General features: G+C 48.9%; 4 protein-coding genes across 4 annotated transcripts; all 4 read left to right on the top strand.

Annotated features, from left to right (window-relative positions):
• Window positions 1-5,912: 5,912 nt before the first annotated feature.
• Window positions 5,913-6,284, top strand: MYCTH_36441 (uncharacterized protein; the record flags this gene model as incomplete). Its single annotated transcript, XM_003660869.1, has 1 exon — window positions 5,913-6,284. A coding segment is annotated over one exon (372 nt), but the record flags the coding sequence as incomplete, so codon positions are not given.
• A 1,959-nt stretch (window positions 6,285-8,243) lies between these two features.
• On the top strand, window positions 8,244-9,685 carry MYCTH_2116377 (uncharacterized protein; the record flags this gene model as incomplete). The annotated part of the gene is made up of 4 exons (XM_003660868.1): window positions 8,244-8,459; window positions 8,589-8,814; window positions 8,934-9,295; window positions 9,644-9,685. 4 exons carry the CDS (start codon window positions 8,244-8,246, stop codon window positions 9,683-9,685), a joined length of 846 nt encoding a protein of 281 aa, XP_003660916.1.
• Window positions 9,686-10,076: 391 nt separating this feature from the next.
• On the top strand, window positions 10,077-10,658 carry MYCTH_89343 (uncharacterized protein; the record flags this gene model as incomplete). The annotated part of the gene is made up of 1 exon (XM_003660867.1): window positions 10,077-10,658. The coding sequence occupies one exon, from the start codon at window positions 10,077-10,079 to the stop codon at window positions 10,656-10,658; it is 582 nt and encodes a 193-aa protein (XP_003660915.1).
• A 1,426-nt stretch (window positions 10,659-12,084) lies between these two features.
• Window positions 12,085-13,769, top strand: MYCTH_2299736 (uncharacterized protein). Its single transcript, XM_003660866.1, has 2 exons — window positions 12,085-13,075; window positions 13,230-13,769. Exons 1-2 carry the CDS (start codon window positions 12,467-12,469, stop codon window positions 13,647-13,649), a joined length of 1,029 nt encoding a protein of 342 aa, XP_003660914.1. The 5' UTR covers window positions 12,085-12,466; the 3' UTR covers window positions 13,650-13,769.
• The last annotated feature ends 52 nt before the right edge of the window (window positions 13,770-13,821 follow it).

The raw sequence follows: 13,821 nt of genomic DNA, 5'->3' as shown, positions 1-13,821 counted from the left end.
AGGTAATCAAGAACGTTCTAGATAGATTATATAGACCGCGTACTAAGAAGTTAATACTAAAGGATATCGCTATTGTCGAAGGATTCTATATTAATATTATCTCGGAAGCTCTATTACTTAAGGTAGATACTTAGTACTATAGCTTAGACTGCTTATTATGTTTTGGAATACTAGAAAATGACGTTATCCTTTGTAAGCTAGAACGTAAGTATAATCTTACCTTCCTTAAATATAAGCTACTTTCTTACTACTTAAGCTTCCTAGACTATATTTTAATTAGTAAAGCGGGTACTATAAACGTTTATATATCCTTATAGAACGTGTTTACTATATATAGTAGAAGGTCCTAGATACGAGCGTTACCTACTATAAGAGAGAATATTAAGGATCTTTAGCACTTAAGAGCTAGCTACCTTAGATTAGAAGCGTTAAAAGCGCTTATTAATAACGCTAGAAACATCTATATTAAGGGGACAGTATGTATTAAGTATAAGAGCTATACTTATACTTATATAAGTAAGGTTATCTCTAGGAAAACACTACCTAAGTAGAAATCTATAGACCTATTTTAGTAAGTAGCCTAAGATCTATTTAATCATCCTAAAGCGATTAATAGATCGCGATAGCTACTTATAATTATTAATAAGTATAGTAGGAAGCTCTTCCTTTTCCTTTTAATAATAAAGTTACTAGACTAGATTATAGGAGTTATCTAGAACTTCGAGAGCTAGGTAAGATACTAATATAGGCTCGCTATTTATAAGATTAAGCAGGATAATAATACTACGACGATTAGTTTAATAGGGCATATACTAATATACTACTAGACTTAGGCTATAAAAAGCGGTATTAATCTTAAACTCTTACTTTTATATATCTATAAGCCTAATAGACTAGTAGAGCAAGTAGGGCAAGAGCTAATCTTACGCTTAATTAAGATATTTAATAGCGCGAATCTGCCTATAAAGCTCTAATTAGAGAGCGTACAAGTGGTAGTATACTTATATATAATAAGCCTAAGCTATACTTACTTATTTAAAACTCCTAACGAAGTGCTCTATAGCTAGTTTAAATAATATTTTTACTAGTACGAACCTAGCTTAATAATTATATCAACTAGCGACTTATACCTGGACTAGAGTAGCATCTTTATATATAAATACTAGGCATATATCCTCTATAGGGATAAGGAAGCTAAGCAGCGTATAAAGAACTTTAAGGTACTATTATATAGACTAATAAGGTATCTCATAGGATATTATATATTTAATATCCATTATATTTAGATACCTAAGCTTAATAAGATCATTATAACTTATAACATTCGCTTTAATAAGAAAACTTTCTACTATCTAGGTAAAGAGTAGCCGATAGAGTCGTCACTAGTAATAGTAAGCTAGGAAGTTAATCAATTCGATCTTAGCAAAGATTCCTAAGATACTAACTTTCTTTAGGAAGTATCATAATAGACCCGATAACCAATAGAAGACTCTATTATAATGGCTTAGCTACCTCTATTATAAGAGAGTCTAATAGTAGACTAACCTCTCTAATAGAGTCAAGATTTAGGGATAAGGGAGCTCTCTAATATATAGCCCATAAGTAAGCAATTAGTTCTAGAGACTCTTATAGTAAAGATATAAGTAATGGACAAACTTACTAAATAAATAGAGAGCTTTAGAGAACTCTTAACCCTTAAATATATACTTAAGCCCTTAGTAACTTGCCCTATACTGGCTAGTAAAGGGGATATCTATTAGGAAGTAAAAGGGTTTAAATCAAGGCCTTCCTAGTCATTAGCTAGCTAACTAAATGCTAGGGAGAGCAGGGGAGCCGTCGAAACTAACAGGGGAATACCTTCTATAGAAGAATCTAACACGTGTAATAAGTAGATAGAAGAGCTAAAAGCTAGGGATAATATTACCGATATATCATACCTAGCTAGGCTAGAGGAGTAGAGCGTTAAATGAAGTCCGGATTAGCTAATATATCCTCTAGAAGGTAGAAGTAAAGGAAAAGCTACTTAGCAACCTCTTACAAGGAGAGATAGAGGTAGGAGAAAGGCTTATAAGCCTAGGGACCCTATCCGGTTAAGCGAACGGCTATAAAATAAAGAGAGGGTTAATTACTATTACTCCTTTATTTATATAACTAAGGAACTCTAGCAACAGTTCTATAAGACTTATCTACCTAATTAATAGGAAGCTTACCTAGAGGACTAGAGTATAAGAACGATATATATAGTATTTGCTACTGCTATATAATGGAAGGATACTATATACCTTAGAGCAGCCCTAAATAAGCTATATTAGTATATTAACGATCTTGCTTGTGTTCTTACTAACTAGTAAGACCTATATAACCACCCATTAGGATAGTAGTTTAAAGACGCGGCTTGTAAGGAGATATATAACTTAGAGAGTAAGGGAATGTAGAAGATTGTACTACGTAAGTAAGCAAGAGCGTAACCTATCCTATTGAAATAGGTCTTTATATATAAGTTTAATAAGGATAGTTTCTTAGAGAAGTATAAGGTAAGGATCTATATATAAGGAGATCTATAAGATATTAGCTTAGTAGAAAGTACGTACGTAACTACTCTAGCGGTATAGTCGTTCTATATAATAATAGTGATTGCTATATACTTTGACTTAGAGGTCAAGTAGTTCGATGTAGTATAAGCGTTCCTTAACGCCAAACGACCGGAAGACGATCCTATCGTTTGCAAATTACCAAAAGGATTTAAGTAGCTAGGGAAATATATAGAGTTATAAAGAGCTCTATATAGCTTAAGAGACTTACTACTCTTATAGTATGATGAATTCTATAAAATGCTATCAGATCTAGGTATAGAACCATTAGGCAAAGAGAAGTACCTCTTCTTAAGCTATGATAAATAAGTTATCCTAATCTTCTATATTAACGATTTCTTAGTCTTCTTCTATAAAAGTAACGCTATAGCGGCTACGCTAGTAATAGAAGGAATTAAAGCTCGATATAACGTCCATAAGCAAGGTAATATTGGTTAGTTCCTTGGTATTAGGGTGATTTAAGACCGACTTATATATAAGATATAGTTAGTCTATAACTAATATATTAGAAAGGTAGTAAGAAGATATAGGCTAGATACGCCTAATATATATAAGCTAACTCCTTTAAGCTATAAAGAACTTAAGAAGTTCTAAGGGAGCGCTACTAATATATAGATTAAAGAGTATTAGAAGCTTGTTAAATCAATCCTATATTATATAGTTATACTATGTCTAGATGTCGTATATACCTATTTAGTACTCTCTTAATACCTAACTAACCCAGGACTAGACTACTTGTTAGAGGTATAGCAAGTAGTAAGATATCTATTTAGGAGCTCTTACCTATTAATCTAATATAGAGGCAAGCGAGCACTAGATAGTCCGATACTTATAATCGCTAGAGACGCTTTATATATAGATAATCTAGATACGTGGTATTTATTATAGGGATATATCTTCTTTCTATTTAAAGGTCCTATTATATAGAAGGCATTATACTAGGATACTATTATAACATTAAGCACTAAAGTAGAACTTCTAACGCTCTCTCTTATAGCAAGAGAGGCTATAGTACCTAAAAGGCTATTTATAGATATCGATCTTAGGCTTAGGGAACCCTAGAATATCTATTATAATAATTAGCAAACGATAAGACCAGTAATAGCTAAGAACAAATATATTAATACTTACCTATAATATATAGATATCTATAATATATAGTTATACTAGGAAGCGGCAAAAGGAACGTTTAAAGCTATATATCTACTAACTAGTTAGATACTAGTAGATAGGCTTATTAAATAACTTAGTTAATAAGCCTTTAAGTGTTAGAAGGCTTTCCTTAATCTTTAAGATATTAGTTATAGGCTTACGCAACTAAGGGGTAGAAGATAAGTCAAATTCGTCAAATAAAATACTACCTAATACTCCCTATCTACTACTATTAACTATCGCTAGGATTAATAGCCTTACCCTTACCTTTATCCTAGCTAGGCGATGACGTAGCGCCTGATACGTCATTAGACACGCTAACACGAGTATTACAAGCCTCCTTAATCTTACCTAACTAGTAGAAGATATTATATATAGAGCAGGTAATCTTCGTAAAACACGTAAGTTTAGCCTTATCAAGCTTATACTCCTCTATATTGTCTATATTAGCACGTTTAAGGTTATTCTATAGAACTATATATAACTTCTTAAGATCTTATATATAACTATTAGCGATTTACCTATATGTTAGGGGTAGAGGTTTAGGATCTAGGGACTTATAGAAGCCTTAGCTCTATCTAGTAAAGCCTTCGTTAAATCCTTTACTAACCTAATATAAGAAGTAAGACTACTATTATAATTAATATAAGTATCATGAGAGCTATTAGATATATAAGTAATTAGTATATATCTCCTTATATTTATAGGAACCATAGGTATAATAGTAGTAGTAAGAGCTAACGCTAGAATAATTATAATATTTACTGAAAGAACGTCCTACTAGAGTTAACTATATATATATTCTATAGGGCACCTTATAAAGCTCGCTAGCTATGATATCGCTATATTTAGTCAGCTCGAACGATCTTAACATAACTAGTAAAGCGCTAGAAAACTATAAAACTAATATAAAATCAATCGAATAGAGATAATAGGAACACTTACAATTTGGAAGCTTTAGTACACTTATACTTTTAAGACATTATAAGAGTAAAAGTCGACCTACTAGTAGTTATAGTATTTATAATAGGCGTACCTAATAAGTTATCTATTAATTCGAGTATAAAAGGCATTATCCTATTATTATTATTACAATTAAAACTAGTAATACTATCACTACTATAGTTATAATAGCTATATTTAATCTATAGCTTTAAAGGAATCGCTCTACTATACTTAACTCTTTTAGACTTCCAAATACAGAAGGCAGGCCCCCTAAAGAAGCTATCAAGATAAGAGCGATAAAGGATATAATACTAAGAACAGTATTACTATAAAGCGTAGTTAAACGACTACCGCGTTTAACTAGGGGGTGTGTCGGAAGCTGTAGAGCTTCTAAACGTATTAGCTACGCGTTTGCCACAGCTATATAAGGCTGTTTAACGCTTTGACTAGTTCCTTTGTCTATAAATATCAGTCGTTTTGTCTCCTTTGTAGATAGTTTAACAAGGCACTGTCTCCTTTGTATAGCCACCTACTGCAGACTGCTTTCAACGCTCCCGGAGCTCCCACTGCGTTCGGCAGTTATTTATGTATTGATGTGTGAATGTGTATCTATGTGTCTCAACTACCCCCTTGTAATCCCCACCGAGGTAAGGTAATCCGTACTCGAGTCCGGGGACAAAGGAGACCTTGGCCCTTGTTCCGGCAGTAAAAGAAAGAAAAGATCCCGTCCAACAAGGCTGCGATTACTGCCTAACGAGATCGGACGTAAAGAGTGGCGCAATTCTTTCAAGCAGTGCTGTATATAATACACGTATGATTTCATGACCGCCCGATGCCGCGCTGAAAATTCAATGAACCCCCTAGGCAAGAAAAAGGTTAACAGGATAGATGTTGTCACTTGTGGCGGGCCATTGCGCGTGCTCCTGCCCCCTTTGTCTATCGCCTTGCACCTGAGTAGCTCTTTCCTTGTAAACACATACAGGCCTCCAGCTTCCTGACCAGTGGGAAAGTTATATTGACTCAAAATCTCAGCACGCTAAAAACCTCGATTTCTTAAATAACCATGTTGGCCGCGTAGCGCCGAGCAGTTCAACCCCGAGTGCTTATGCAATTCCTCGAACTTAATTAACGACAAACCATCACTGACCAGAAAGAAAAAGAGAAAAAGAAAAAAAGAAAGAGAAAAAAATACATCCCGATTAGTACTCAAGACAACGCTTAGCAATGAAATCCAAACCGGACAAGGAAGCCTGGGTCGCGAGCCTGACCGAGACCATACCGCTTACGGCCCTCGATTACACAGCGCCTCAAAACTACATCATGAGGTGCTTCATCTTCCCCTTCCCCGGCGCTCCGGACTCCGAGCGAGAAGTCGCTGTGGCTTATCTGCGAGGGAAACTCGCCCGCGTTCTGTCGTATCTACCCTTCCTCGCCGGCCAGATCATCCATACCAGGGAGGGCGAGCTACCGCGGTTGGTGTACCCAGGCAACGGCACCCCTTCTAACTTGGAACTCTTCCCGGATGAGGTATTCGACCATCAGATTATCAACCGTTCCGAGTTTCCCTGGTCTTTCGACGACCTCTCGGCCCTCGGCGTCCCCGCGCATACCATGATCAAGAGCCTCTTCTGGCTGCTGCCCAAGACCGCGCCCGGCCCGGGCGATGCGTGCCACCCCGTTACGTTGCGGGCTTCCTTCATCGACGGCGGCCTGATCCTGGGCTTCTCGATGCACCACGGCGTCATGGACGGGGGTGGAACAGTCGAGTTCCTCAAGCTGTTCGCCACCGACGACGAGCTGAGCGGCGGAAGTGGCGGCGGCGGCGGCGGCGGCGGAGGCATCGCCAGCCTCAAGAAGCGCAAGAACGACTTCATCGCCTTCGCGGCCAGGGCCGCCCGAACCAGCCCGGTCAACCCGCTCTCCATGCCCGGCTACGACTTTGCTGCCTGCTCCTCCTCGGCAACCACCACAACAACAACGGCCTTGAGCTCCGCCTCCCCGTCCGGCCCCGTCGTCGTCGCCAAGGTCCTGACCGTCTCAGCCGCCACGGCGACGGCCCTGCGCGCCGCGGTGCTCGCCCACCTGCGGCCCGCCCACGGCCCGGCCGCCTTTGCGTCTACCACCGACGCCCTCTGCGCGCTGGTCTGGGTGCACGTCACGCGTGCCCGCCTGCGCGCGGGAGGCGGCCGGCGTGGCGGCCTCCGCGTGTGCCCAGCGGACGTCACGCGCTTCGCCACCGCCGTCGACCTCCGCAGCCGCGGCCGCGGCCGCCTGCTGGCGTCGGTCCTGGCAGAGGAAGAAAAGGAGGAGGAGGGGGAAGGTAGAGGCGGCGGCTACATGGGGAACCTGTTCCTCCGCACGCTGGCGGGGACCACGGTGCGCGAGCTGGTCGGGCTCGGCGATGACGACGACGGTTCTCTCTTGTCCTCCTGCTCTCTTCCCAAGAAAGAAGAAGAAGAAGAAGAAAAAGTGGAAGAGCAGAAGACGAGCGGGCCGAAGAGGGCGACGACGGCGCAGATCGCCGAGGCCGCGTGGCGGATCCGCCGGGCCGTCGCGCAGATGGACGACGACCCGGCGGCGGTGGAGGCGCACATCGCCATCGCCGCGCGGGCGACGGACGCGGTGGTGGATGCGGAGGCCCGGGCCGGGGCAGGTTGGCGCATTGCGTGGCCCGATGTGGACGCCGCCGTTCGCCGGGCGATCGCGCGGCACCACGCGGGGCTAGACGCCTCGGTCGGCGTCCACTTGGGGGCAGACATCGAGTTTGCCATCCCCGGCGTCGGCGGCGGCAGCAGCAACAGCAGGAAGACCAAGGCGGCGTGGGTCAGGCGGGCGTACGTGCCGAACGAGGGCGCCATGGCCCTGCTGCCGAGGCGGGGCGGTACCAAGGGGGACGAGGACTGGGAGATCTGGCTGGCACTGCGGGAGGAAGACATGAAGGTCCTAGAGGAGCCCGGTGAGCTCGGTGGATGGCTATCCCGGCCACCTGCTTGACGCAGGTCTCTCCTATTCTCTTCTTTTCCGCCTTTCTTCTATTTCCTATTTTCTTTGTTTCATTTTTTTGGTGGCATCTGAGAGCCCTGGCGCGGTAGTTATGAAGCTTAGTTAAGATGATTACCAATGATCTAGCTACCTCGTTCTCTTGTCGACCCAGAAGAGTGCAAGAGCGAGGCTAATGTGTCATTAATTGAGGCGAGTCTGTGCAAAGCAGCTGAGAGCGCAGACTTCAAAGGCTGTATGTACCTGTTCCCAGTACCTGACCAGTCGCAGTCTCAGCCCGTGACAGAGTTAGAGTCACGTAATGTATGTAGCAGCCATCCTTCCCCTGTTTCGGATAATTTATTTAAAAGAGACATAGATCAAATACCGAGAAAGTAATCCGTTCGTCAATCGCTTTCACACGAAAAAGGAGAGACGGGAGCATGGCTTCTGAAGTCACTGAACCATCTAGGAGAACGCGGTTCCTGATCCTAGCGGACACTCACGGCGCATGTTATCTGCCCGACACTAAAGCGCTGCAACCCATCGACGTCGTGATTCATTTGCGGCGACATCATGGCCGACTCCCAGGTCTCCGAATACAAGACGGCCATCTACCTCCTGAGCCAGATCGATGCCCCCCTGAAGCTCGTCATCGCCGGCAACCACGACTTCACTCTCGACACGCCAACGTACCAGCGCATGCTGCACAAGGCCCGCAGGCGCCGCAACTTTTCCGAGCTCCTGCGAACCCACGGGCAACCGCGCGATGCTCGCCGCCTCTTTGAGCACGTCCGACAACCACCACAAGGGGACGAACAACAACAACAACAACAACAACAATGCGACAGTGTTGACATTAATGCTGACGATGCTCACCATCATCATAGCAGCAACAATAACAACAACATCAGCAACAAGGCCACCGGCATCCACTACCTCGACGAGGGCACATACCGCTTCCGCCTCGCCAACAGCACCGCCTTGGCCGTCCATGCCTCGCCCTACACTCCCGCCTACGGCACGTCGGGGTTCCAGGACCCGGCAGCAAGGCCAGGACCGGGGTCGGGCAAGGAGGGCGGGAGGGGGCACGAGTTCGCTGTCCCGGAGGACGCCGACGTCGTCATCACGCATGGTCTGCCCCGCGGTGTGCTGGATCGGAGCTGGGCGCCCCCGGCGCTGTCGTCGATAGGAGGAGGAGGAGGAGGAGGAGGAGGATGAGGAGGAGGAGGAGCGGGGAGGGCGCAGCACGTCGGGTTGCCTGAGTTGTTTACGGCCGTCGCGCGGGCTTCGGGCATATCCACGAGGGCTGGGGGGCCGAAGTCGTCCCCTGGGGGGAGCCGCCGGAGCTGGAGAAAGAGGAACGGCGTGGCGGGTCTGGGAGCCAACGAGGGGGCTCGGGCTCGGGCTCGGGCTCAACGGTGATTGCGGATCTGGGGTCGGTCTCGCCGCTCAAGGGGGACAGTCCCGAGGTGGTGGCGGAGAAGGAGCGCAGGCTGCGGGAGTACGCGGCAGGCAAGTGCGTCAGGACGAGCCACTGTGCGGGCGACGCGCTGCCGGTCGAGAAAGGGGAGAACACCCTGTTTGTGAACGCGGCGGTCGCCGGGCAGCCCGTGCAGCCGGCCAGGGTCGTGGAACTCGAGCTCCCCATTGCAGCGGACGGCGATGCTCGGTTTGCTGGCGATGAGCAGAATTACGATCAATAATCAAACCTTGTATCAGAGATGAGAGAGCACAGTACCAGCGGGATAAGTATGTTAGGTGAATCTAAAGGCTCAAGCAAAGGTAATTAATAGTCGCGCGAAGAGTCTTGTAGTTCCCCTGGCCATTTGGTGCTAAAATGCTTTACTACTCTTGTACTAACGCAGTAGATCAACTTGTCTTGATACTTCCTATGTAATTACGCTGATCGGAGACAGAAATCTAGGTCTGGAAACAAGACTTGATAACTATGGTTTGCCTAAATATGCTTCCAGACTACATCACTTATTCAATTATCAATAACCGCCACCTCTTGAGTTTTCAGGCTTTCTGTTACTGATGAGAAGACATGGCCCAGTTTTAAGAACCCAACTGTATGTGGTATCGTGAGCAAAGAAATACCGTGAATTGTTCACTTTATTCGAGTGGCTGAAAGGAAGATTCGAAAAGCGTCAAAGGCAGGTGTCCCTGAAGGACCTTCTTTCCGGTTGTGAAAAGATAATTAGCTGAAAGAAAGAGGGCCGACATTCTGGAAAAGAAAACACCTTGTCTAGATAATACCTAATAATTAGCTGACATCTGGTCATAGCCATCCAGCCAAGCACTACCTCCCTCTCTCCTCATACCTTTTTCTCCTTTTCTTTATTTTCTTCCCTGCAAAACAGCACCATAAGAGCATCCATACTTGAACCATCTGCCAGAGACAATATGCTCGCCCTGCACGCGCACACCCGGCTGCTCATCCAGCTACATGCTACCCTCTACTGGACGCCCGAGAGCGGGCTCCTGCGAGGCCAGAAACTCGCACCCGTCGTGTTCGCCGCAGACGTGGCCGCCGTCGCCACCAACGAGGACGACAATGACTATGACTTCGACTACGAGTGCGCGTACGGGTACGGCAGTGCGACCGGCAGCGCCGTGGACGTCTTCCTCCGCTCCGTCGACGCCAGCTGCCTGGACCGGGTCCGAGCCATGACGCGGGCCACGGCGTTTCGGTTCGACGAGCCGGTCCACTACGAGGCCGAGCGGGCGTTTGTGTGGGCGGGCGTGGGCGGCGGAGACGGCGGCGGCGGCGGCGGCGGCGGATCGATTCCCATCCGCGGGCTGAGCGCGGCCGAACTGGGGCGCCAGGTTGACATGGTCCGCAGGAGGGGGTATCGGGACTGGGTCAAAGTCGAGATGGCGGTGGAGATTTCCGCGGGGGAGGAGCTGCGTCGAAAGGGCAGCGAGGCCGGCTGGGCAGTCGGCGGCCTCTGGGACAAGTGGGAGGGGACTGGGAGGGTTGAGTGACAGCGGCGGGTTGGTATTAGTACCCCCTCACTTGACTTGTACTTTCAAGCAGACCCAATTATTCTTTTGAGTGAGATGCGAGATGGGAGCACCTTCGCGGGAAGCCGAAGGACCCGATCAATACTAACGGGACGATAATTGTGGCACTGCCCACTCTTCCCCCTTTTCCCCTCCCCTTCACCTCCCGTCCCGTTTCCTCCTCTCACCCCTTAATTACCTTTTGTCAATTCGTAAGAACGGATTGTCTACGTCTGTTTCGCTTTCCGCAACCTTGAGAGCATCATTGCCTGGCCCATGGTGTTCGATTCTATTAAGGGGTTTAGAAGGGCCAAGATCACAAACCCTCTGGGGACTATGCGAAAGAGAGAGAGAAAGAAATCCTCGTGGGCAGGACAACCCCGTCAGAGCCGGCATGATGCCGTTTCCCTGGGCCGGAATCGACGTTTCCCGGCATGCTGCGGAAGGGGCCCGCGCACCCGCTCAGACGTGTCATGGCACGCTCGAGACCCTCTCATAGACTTGAGGCAGCTGAGGCGTAGCTGAGCCAAATACTTTTGCCAGCAGGTTCGATGGAATTCAGTGAAACCCTGCAGCTGCGGGTCCGCGGTTCAACCTATAATGTCCCGAACGGATGCTACTGGCTGGCGGCCTCGCTTGGCATGCAGCCAGAAGACAGCCTGCAGCAGTGGGAGCAGGCTAAGGTTGTAATGTAGGTGTACCCAGCGATGAGGGTGAGGGGGGCTCCTGAAATGGCCGCTGAGATGCAGCTGACCGGGGAAGGGGTGAGAAAAACAAAGGATTTTTGTTCCTCCCCGGGATGCGTCCTAGGCTTCTAGAAGAGGGTCAAGGTAAAGAAAAACTCATTATTAGTCTAATTAATTACTTCCGGTCTGGCCCACAATGAAACATTTCTCAAAATTGACAATGTAATCCGTAATCATAGCGCATTCCCCAAGTGATGTGTATGAGAAATACTGAAAGCAGTATTCAGGAGCACCTGCCGACAGCACCTATCGAATGATAGATAGGTAATCAGCAAAACATCAGTAGATAATTATACCTTCTTACCTTGAATAGATAGGTACATACATACCTAGGTACAGTACCTTAGGTAACCTACCTTATCTAGAGAGACTTCTTCCTTACTAGTGGGACAAGGACAACAAAACCCCCCTCGTTACGAGGAGGCTCATAGGGTCAGCAAGTACGGGAGGTCTGGAGGACAGAGGGAACGCGGTGCGGATGATATTCCGCCGCCGAAACAATGGAAAGACAATGACTAGCAGCGGGGGTTGGACCGGACGGCGTGTCCAAAGCTGAAAAGCGAGCCGGACCAGGCCGCTTCTGCTGCGGCCGCCCTAGAGACCCACGCTCTCTGCATCGGCATCTCTGCAGCGGCATCCGGGCCCGCTCTGATTCGCAGCAGGAAGGTTCCACAGCGATCTGCTCTTCCGGAAGGCGGCTGTCCGCTCCAGACGGCCCATCACCTCCGGAAAACAATCGCCTTCATTTGTCTCGGTCCAGACTGACCGCTCTGTTGGCGGCCCAGGTGAAACAGAGACGCCTCATCCAGAATCAGAAGAGCAGAGACGGGCCCAAGATCCCCTCCCCTATCGCCCTTCGACGCCCCTCTCGCTGCAAAAAGGTTGGGCCTTGGGGCCCTGGGTGCCTGGCAAACGAGAGCACTCGAGGGAGCCGGGGCCGGAGCGAGGCGCGAAAGCATGACGAGGACGAGGCGCCCGTCCCAACCGCCGAGCCGAGATATCAATACGTGGATTGTCCGAGGTACGGAGGGATACTCCGAGGGCATGGCGCCCGTTGGCTCCGAAGGCCAAACCGGGGGTTACCGGAATCCGAATGCGGCGGGCCAGCAACCGAACAGCAGCTCCGGCCTTGGGCCCTCCCGCCACCCGCCGCTGCCGGTTTCACCGGGTTCCCCGAGGAACCACAACCACAACAACTACGGCCATGACCACCCGGGGCCGACCTCCTCGTCATTCCGTACCCAACGAGTCGAAGCCCCGAACGCCGCCGGCACCGGCCGCGACCACTGCACGAGCGAGACGGGGGGGAGACCCGGGCCCGATGCGGCCGGGGGGGACGAGGCCGCGGCGCTGGCCGAGTACCCGTACTCGATCTACAACCACGGAACGTGGACGGCCGAGGATGACAAGACGCTCCTCCAGGCGCGGTCGCGGGGCCAGAACTGGGCCGAGCTGCAGCGGACGCACTTCCCGAACAAGACGGCCAACGCGTGCCGCAAGCGGTATGAGCGGCTGGTCGAGCGCCGCGGAATTCACGACTACAGCGGCAGGCGGCTCGAGATGGTCGCCAAGGAGTACATGAACATGCGGAGGGAACTCTGGTCCGGGCTGGCGGACCGCGTCGGCATGAAGTGGGAGGTCGTCGAGGCTCTGGTGAGGACGGTCCCTTTTTTGGCATTCTTTCCTTCTTTCTTATTTTTCCCTCTCTCCATATTTCTCGGTGATTTTCTCGTGGTTTTCGAGCAACAAAAACAACGGCATGCTAACCGGGGGTGGTATGGAATGAAACCGAGTTCGAGAAAAACAGTGCATGGGCGCGGGACTGCGGACGATCCAATCCAACGCCCGATCGTACACGAACCGTACGAGAAGAGACAGCAGGATCTCTCAAAAGATGCGGGAGGCACAGGCAGAGGCTTTGGGCACGGGTTCGCTGGGCTTCGCGCTTCCCGCACTTCCCCTCGGGAGCGAGTTCGGCACCGCGTTCGGCACCCTGTTGGGCGACCGGAACGCGGGCGCGGCGGGAATCCGCAGCATGCCCCCGCCGCCGCTCTTCCCGGCAGCAACCGGGCCGCCTCCTGGCAATCGCCTGCCGCCCATGATTCTGGCCCCCAAGTCGCCCCCCGGAGCATACGCCGATGGGGGTGCACGGCCGACTCCGGGGCCTCCCGGCGCTGCCGTCTCTGCGTCGGAACCCCGCCCGGCACCGCGTGCTCCGGATTGGTAGAGAATTGCCGATCCTGGTGTCAGGCGCGCATGGCTTGGCCTTTTTTTTTTTTTTCTTTCGAAACCTCAAAGAGCTAGGGGTCGCGCCCGACGACCAGCGGCGCCGATCCACGGATCCGCCGTGTAATAATCATGACGCAGAATTGCCGAGCACCCGCGCCGTCAATACGGAT

The sequence above is a fragment of the Thermothelomyces thermophilus genome, chromosome 1 (genome assembly GCF_000226095.1).
Source record: "Thermothelomyces thermophilus ATCC 42464 chromosome 1, complete sequence".
Lineage (NCBI taxonomy): Eukaryota > Fungi > Ascomycota > Sordariomycetes > Sordariales > Chaetomiaceae > Thermothelomyces > Thermothelomyces thermophilus.
Note: the sequence above shows the minus strand (reverse complement) of the source record. Positions and strands in the feature narration are given on the sequence as shown.